The sequence below is a fragment of the Mya arenaria genome, chromosome 11 (genome assembly GCF_026914265.1).
Source record: "Mya arenaria isolate MELC-2E11 chromosome 11, ASM2691426v1".
Lineage (NCBI taxonomy): Eukaryota > Metazoa > Mollusca > Bivalvia > Myida > Myidae > Mya > Mya arenaria.
The window spans coordinates 42,032,436-42,039,983 of NC_069132.1; the positions used below are offsets into that span (position 1 = coordinate 42,032,436).

The 7,548-nt window shown below is 32.9% G+C and overlaps 1 protein-coding gene across 1 annotated transcript; it reads right to left on the bottom strand.

Annotated features, from left to right (window-relative positions):
* Positions 1 to 2,729: 2,729 nt before the first annotated feature.
* Positions 2,730 to 6,982, bottom strand: LOC128207689 (neuroglobin-like). Its single transcript, XM_052910758.1, has 3 exons — positions 6,828 to 6,982; positions 4,120 to 4,357; positions 2,730 to 2,900 (listed from the first exon to the last, which is right to left on the bottom strand). The coding sequence occupies exons 1-3, from the start codon at positions 6,980 to 6,982 to the stop codon at positions 2,730 to 2,732; spliced, it is 564 nt and encodes a 187-aa protein (XP_052766718.1).
* Positions 6,983 to 7,548: the final 566 nt, after the last annotated feature.

Here is a 7,548-nt window from a genome sequence, read left to right on the forward strand (position 1 = left end):
CAGCTTCAATTGCTATGCAGTAACCGACTCCTCTGGTCTAAAGCAATTGCAGAAAATGTCTTTGAATTCCTTAAGATGACACTATAACCACTTTACAAATCAATTTGGGTCAGCGTTGAGCGTTATTCCCAGATTCGATGGGAAGGAGGACAGAAAAAAATAGGCTGTACAACATCGTGAGGATCAGTTAAAAGCGTGTTTTCAAAAAGTAAAGATAAGATTGCGCAATACGGGTTCGTTTTCTGCAATATAGCAGTTAATTTGCTTAAAAGTGTAATGGCGTTTTAATAGCCTATTAGGTATTTTTTCCTATTATTTCTTATGTTGTTCGCATTCTGTTGAACTATAATAAGAATAAGAACACGCCTTTGTCGGTCAATGAACGAAAGCATTGGAGAAGTTGGACTTGGACCTGTTGCAAATACTGCTAAACATAATCGGATTTCGTCGGGGTCTTTACTAAGTATGTTCTTCCTGGGCTTTTTTCAGTTTAGAAGGAATTTAACTTCTGTGAGTACATGTGAGTAAAGCATAAATAGTTACAGTTTTGTTGTTGAAATATTTGAGTTAGGAAGTCGTAAATATAAGTTACAGGTTTACCATATTTTCACATGTGTAAGTAAAGGACATATAACATTGCAAAACATATCCATGCCTCCGTTAACCCGTAGGGAGTATCTAACTTGTTTTGTCTCTTTCATAACTTCCAAAATTGTGTTCGTTATATGTTAACAGAACGTTAGTAAATGCTCGTAAGCATGATTCCCCTGTTGAAAAATAAACGACAACGAAAGGATGTTTAATATAAATTGACAGCTTTCGGAGATACCTTCCATTTGAATTTTCTCCCCCTGTCATGATAGGGTATAATCTCCCTCCTGACGCTAAAATTCCACCGCGATTTGTTTTATCAAGAGGAGATATTTGAACATTAGTTTCCATCAGACCTGTTTCACCACATTTCGTTTCTGTGAAAGATTCTTATCACGACGTTGTCATTCTTGTTATATTAGGCAAGATCGTGTGTATGTTTCGGTCGACATGTAGAAGCTGATGTTTTCAACATTTTCAGGCCTAAATATTCAAATACCGATGCATCTAGTATCATTAGAAGAGTGTTTGCATAACGACAAGCTGTCATATGTTTTTCCAAAATATGTATTTATTTATGTTTAAGTTACTCTTGTAAAAAAGCATGTAAAAAGTAAACACGTATGCTAACATAAACACATTCGATTTGATGATGTAAATTAAAAACATCATTAAAGATGAAATATAATTTGTTTCTTAAAAAACATTAAACTTCGTTTGATAAAACAAGCGAAGGCATCCGGCAAAAAAAGTTTGTTTCACATGATTACTGTTGTTTTAAACTGGCAACTTCATGCGTGAATATATGAACTATATGTATACAAATTGCTTTTAATTAGTCTGATATGATAAGCCATTTTAATAAACCAATTTACATTGTTAACAAAAAATATACGGCTGTGAAAACATTCCCTGTTGTTCTTATACCTTGGAAAACGGCATGTTAATCGTTCATGCTAATACTGTGAGATCAGATTGGCTTCACCTTGCCATTTTTCAGTTTAACTAGCTTTGCTATGTCACTCTGTGCCGCATTAAAGTTTTACTTCAGGAAGTCTTTTAACATGAAAACTGCATGTCAATCCCGTGGAACGTTTAAAAATATGTCCCCGTTAACTAAGAAAAGAAGCCTTTTGAAATGTCTTATTAAACCTCTGCAATAACTATGCCTTTATATAACTGACCTGTATATGACAGCATATTCTATATGCAATTTTCACAGTGCAGAAAATCACACATCGTATCGAACTGTTAAGAAGTTTTAGAATAGTTAGAATATATTTGGTTTAACACGAAGTGTAACACCATCGTCTTGTGTGTTGTCATTTATATACAATAAGACACATTTTAAACATCAAACTATATAGTAAGTAAGTAAGTAAGTAAGTATAACATTAATTATACAAAGTGAAACATTCTCAAAAAATGAATTTTAGGTATATGTGTCTAAATTTCTTTAGGCAGATAACTAAACATTCCAATTATTTTTTTTTCTGATCGGATCTAGACCTCATTGCAAAGGTCTTAAAGATAACTTAACTTTACGTGTGTATATTTTAGTTTTCTCTTCAATTAGAGAACTTTTCGTCTAATTCAAGTTTCTCTCCATTCAGACAACAATAACGACAGAAGCATTATGGCATTTTACAGAGATATTGGTTAACAAGACGTCTTCACTTGCATCACATATGCATATTTTCTCTAGAAATAGCTCGTTTATTATTGTTTTAAATTCATTATTTAATTTCCGTTTTTTTTGTTTGTTAAATTGACATAGAAATGACGTTGAAATAGGGTATATGTCAGCGCATTTACATAATCAAGTAAACAAAATAATCCAGTTTTAGAAACCGTTACCGCAATTACGGTGATTTTTGTTTTTGTTGTTAAAAATATGTCAAAGCCTTCCACGAAAGAGTTATCGTTCTGGGCGTTCAATAACATAATTTTTTAATTATTATTTAGAAGGCCCATAACGATAACTCTTTCTGACAATATATGTGACGCAACGTTGACATAACATGATGCAATATATATTCAAAGTTTCCTTGAATTGAATCTCCTCCTGCAAATCAATTTGAGTGTAAAAAGCATGATACACAGTTGAAATAGCAAACAAAAATAGTGACCAAATTATGTTATCTGCCAATTTCGCTGGTAATATCGGGATCAATGTCCGGATTTTCCATTCCCATTTTCATATAGACACAAATATAGTCATACACTGTTTTCCACGCTTCTGCAACATTTTTCGTATAATTTTCTTCAAGCACTTCTTGGAGACCATAGTTGAGGGAAGGCCATAATTTCTGAAACAAACAGAAAAAGAAGGTCTTAATCACATATTTAAAGTGTAATGATACGATTTTGCTGACTCTTAGAAATCGCATTTCCCTCATCACTTTCTTAGATAAACGTCGAACACTATTTCAATTTGTCAGATATAAATTGTTATTTGAGTAAATGGTAACTCATTTGGTATTTAGTTTTGGACAAAGCTAATGTTTCTGCACGAGGACGACGCCGAGGAAGACGACAAAATGGCTGTTGCAATAACTCGACTTTTTTTTTGAAAGACAGACGATTTAAAAAACAACAACTTGTCATGTGATTTCTTAAAACTTACTTAAGGAAAATACAAATTTATCTTTGTTAAAATCAATTATATTTAAACACTTCTGGTTTGTAACAAACTGATTACAAAAGTATCGGCATATAATGTTGTCACTCAGAACCTCATGAATAGTTGCTACTTAAAAGTTACAAAAATCAGAAGAAGTAATTATTCGCAGTTGCAAATGCATGTCTGGCCTTTGGGGAATAGAATTGACTTAAACGACAGGACGTCGCTAATAACCGCCAATCTTCAAAAATGACATCCAAATTTCTTCACCTGTCTAGGAGCCTATAACCTGCTATACGTGATAAAGACTCTATTGCCTGTATTGAGTTAAGATATCTGAAAAATAAGTTTAAAATGTCTGGTTGAATTTTAATACATACACTCTGTTTCGTCTTGTCTGATGGATCAATTTCAGTGTTTTGAATTGACATTTGCACATTATGTTTAAATGATTAGACATTTACTATATAAAACAGTCCGACAAATGTCTCTAAATCATTAAGATTCTATCGAATTATTTACCTTTTATGTTTAACGATAATGCGTATTTCTATAGCTAAACCATTTGGAAACGTGTTAAGACCTTAAGTTGTACGTTTTGAAATGGTAGTTTGCTTAATAAGTTCACATTGCCAATGGCTAAGTATATTGGCACAGCTTTTTGTTAACAGACACATGGACGTCAACAAGACTTGGAAGGTGGTAAATGAGGTTTTTGAGTGTTAAACGTGTCCATATATTCAACAACAGTCACAGGGGTCGATTCCAAGCGGAGGTCAGTTCTGTCCCAAGCCTCACATAAAGTACTGACTAGATATAACAAGAAAACAATGATCTCCATTGAAATTGATATCCTAACAGGTCAGAATCAAATGAATCTTGCTCTTGTATATTATCTTACTAACCTTGACCATCTGTGGTTTGACTTGTCGCTGCACGTGCGTCTGACCAATTGAAATTAAAACACTGTTGAGAATTCTTGAGTCGTCCAAACTTTCCACAGCCGCCCCTAACCCTTCCATCACAGTGACTGCGTGTCGTTGTAACATATCTTTGACAATGTTTGTCTCCAGCTTGTTGTCGTGGTTCATTTGCACAATCTTTGGAAATACCGTCTTCATTTGTGGTTCCATTTCAAATAGCCTGGAATTGAGTGTAAAATAGTATCTTTAGTTTAAAGCCTTTTTGCCTTATTTATAATCATTGAATATGTGGTATTGTATATTAATGGTATTGAAGTTTTATACACATTTAATGTTTATTGACCTGTCAACTTTATATGTACTTGAAATATAAATATATCCGAAGAAAGTGTTCCATACAAAGACGTTAAGAGCATGTGATATGGTTTTTTATATCAACGAATTTAAGCTTATTTTATCATACAGACGCCAGCGATAATATTGCCAAGTGTACCCTTCAATGCACCAACGATGGAACACTTCTCCTTAAAGATGTACATGATGGTCTTTGATGATAAAGCATTTATTCTGATTGCTGATGATTTGGCACTTGCTATAAAACATTATCTAAACAGCAACGGGTGTTTTTTGCATGGAAACATAATTATGTAACGTCTATAGCAACATATTTAATAAGAGTTGATGTTTTCCCGATGATGTAAATGACACGGCAAACATCAGTTTCGCGGCCCAGGGTCATTAATATGTCCAAACAGTAAAACTATTAAAATGTTCTAGGAAAGCAAAAGCAAAAACAGTTGAAACCAGTATGATTTAGATTGATAACCAGTGTAGTCTAAAAGGGCGCCGTTTTTGTTCAGTAGAGCCACAGAGAGCCACATGGTTGCGTGATTAATACCTATCGTGCTCATAGACGCCTGCAAATATTCAACGGCGATGTACTAAAGACATCATAGTGGAGATTGTTTTTGCATGATATAATAGTATAACCATTGTAATGACTTTTTTTTATCAGGATTGGCAAACAGTATTAAGAAATTTGTACTGTACGCTGAGCTACTAGTTTACAAATGTAATTAGTTATTGAGAAACGGATTTTCTTGTTGTGTAATTCCACTGGTATGTTACATCCATCATATTGACTAACGTCTTGACTCCTCCAACAATACGCAGATATTATCCATCCTCATTGAGGTAACAACTTTCGTTAGCTTAAACATAACATGTGGTTTACAATTTCAGTTCATCCTTCAAAAATGTTGACTATAATATTTATTTAATAGTTCACACTACACTGTATAATTGTAATTGTAATGTATTTATTATGTATATGAAACACAAAAAACTGTATAGTTTACGTGTAATAAATTCTGTTCTGTTCTGTTCTATCAAAATGCCTTATGAACTCATGAAATACCATTTTAGTTGGTACTAGATATTTTACATTCATTTCCAAAGGTTTATCGTAAATCGGTTCTGTGCATCTGGCAAGTAAATGTATTTTAATTAGTGGAAATATCACATTGATAAAATTCGTTCTAGACACTTTATATCATATTTAATTAAAATAAAAGGTGAATTATCATATTATGTTATTGAAATGAAATAACAACTTTCAGCTTAAAATCAACGGAATTTACAAAGGTAAGTCTATTTTAAAATGTCAATGTATTTTTAAGAGGACTAGAAGAACATAGGTTAAAATTCGATCTGTAAGTGTTGGGACAGAAAATGATTACTTGAGCAAGGTTTAATAGAGTTTGTCTAATATGTATTACGCAGCTACAAATAAATAACCATGCAGAGCTCGAAAGAGTTTAAACAAATAAAGAACTTTCCTTGTTAAATTCAACTCTAGGAGCCTCTTTGATATATATCCTTTATCAATAGAAGTTCCTTAAAATTCTATTTCACGTTGAAGTATTGTAGAAACGACTGAAGGCATGTCCTGTAGAGTATACAGAAAACATTTTTCCATTGATCACCTTGTTAGTTATGGTGTGATGAACATTTCATCGTCTAAAATCTCATCGTTGCAATGAGCTACAGGTACAATTAGAGATGCTTGTTTTCTTGAAGTGTATAGCGTGATAACTATCTCACATCTACCTTTACATGTCCGTGTTATAAGGAGATGATACGAAAAGACGAAAAACAGAATATGACAATTTTGAATGGTTTCTAAACATAATTTTGTATTATCGCGAATTTTACCTCGCATTGTGCGTACCAAATATACTTATAATCCACTTATATGGTGTAGGAATGTGTTTTTTTATTTATGTCCCTAAACGTTTTATTTTTCCTCTGTCAAGCATCTCCATTACATTCCATTTTTTTACTCAGAATGATATAGTATATAACGAAATGAAAGAAACTTCTTTTTTCCAACATTTGACAAAATGATAAATATCCCTTCAACTTTGGATAAAAACTTTGTGTCGAATTGGTTAACAAATTTGGTCGCTTTTGCGGAAGATCGTTTTGGATGGGAGCTCTCTAATTAAAACACTTTTCGAATTTTACAAAATATCTTAAGTGAATTTGATATGAATCTTTAAAAATTTAGGATTTATTTGTTGTTAATATAAGAAAATGATGATATAATTTGTGATTATTGCAATGATTGATATTAATAATATAAATGATTGACTGAGATATTATGTACAACAATTCTGATTTAAACACACCTGAGAAACACGATGAGCCCTAATCTGCCAAGGTCGTCCTTGAGGAGCTCCCAAGACCCCTGTACAAGCTTGACCTGCTCCGTACTTAGCACCATATGCAGGTGCTTGTCTCTACTTGAGTAGGGGATCGCACAGTTTGGCATCTTATTACCCATATCGGCCGCAGTTTCTCCTGGTTTCTATACGGCCGGTGTTTTCAGTCCTGATATGTCTATTATGACATGAATACTCCAATGCAAGGTTCGTTAATGTATGGATCGTGACTGGTTATCTCTCATTGATATGTATGTGTATCGGATAAGGGAAGCCTAATGTTGATATGTATCATTGTTCTCAATATAAAACGTTGAAAGTCCCTTGTTTCATTAAGTATACGTCCGTTGTATTTCGTATCCTTAAATTACACAGTCATTTGTTCTTTTCGCAGCTTACAAGGCTGGGTATTGGTTTTCTTAGAATATCTGAGATAAAATAAAATTCCATCAATTATCACCAATGAAGTTTCTATTGAAACTATCAAAGTTAAAAAAACACGATATCTTAGTGGCGTTAATAAAGAAAAGAAGACCAAGAAACCCATACGTCAATATTCTTGACTAATATCAATATTTAAAATTAATGTTTATCTTAATTACCATAGGTAAACAAAGATAGATAGAGTCTGTAGCGAGCAAAAAAAGCAAACATATTAATCGAATATAAAAACTCCATATTATATTAC

Coding starts and splice junctions, on each gene's coding strand:
- LOC128207689 (XM_052910758.1), bottom strand. CDS start 6,982: ATGGGTAATAAGATGCCAAACTGTGCGATCCCCTACTCAAGTAGAGAC. Junction 4,358..6,827: donor GGGCTCATCGTGTTTCTCAG/GTGTGTTTAAAT, acceptor ACTCAATTCCAG/GCTATTTGAAATGGAACCAC. Junction 2,901..4,119: donor TCAAACCACAGATGGTCAAG/GTTAGTAAGATA, acceptor TGTTTGTTTCAG/AAATTATGGCCTTCCCTCAA.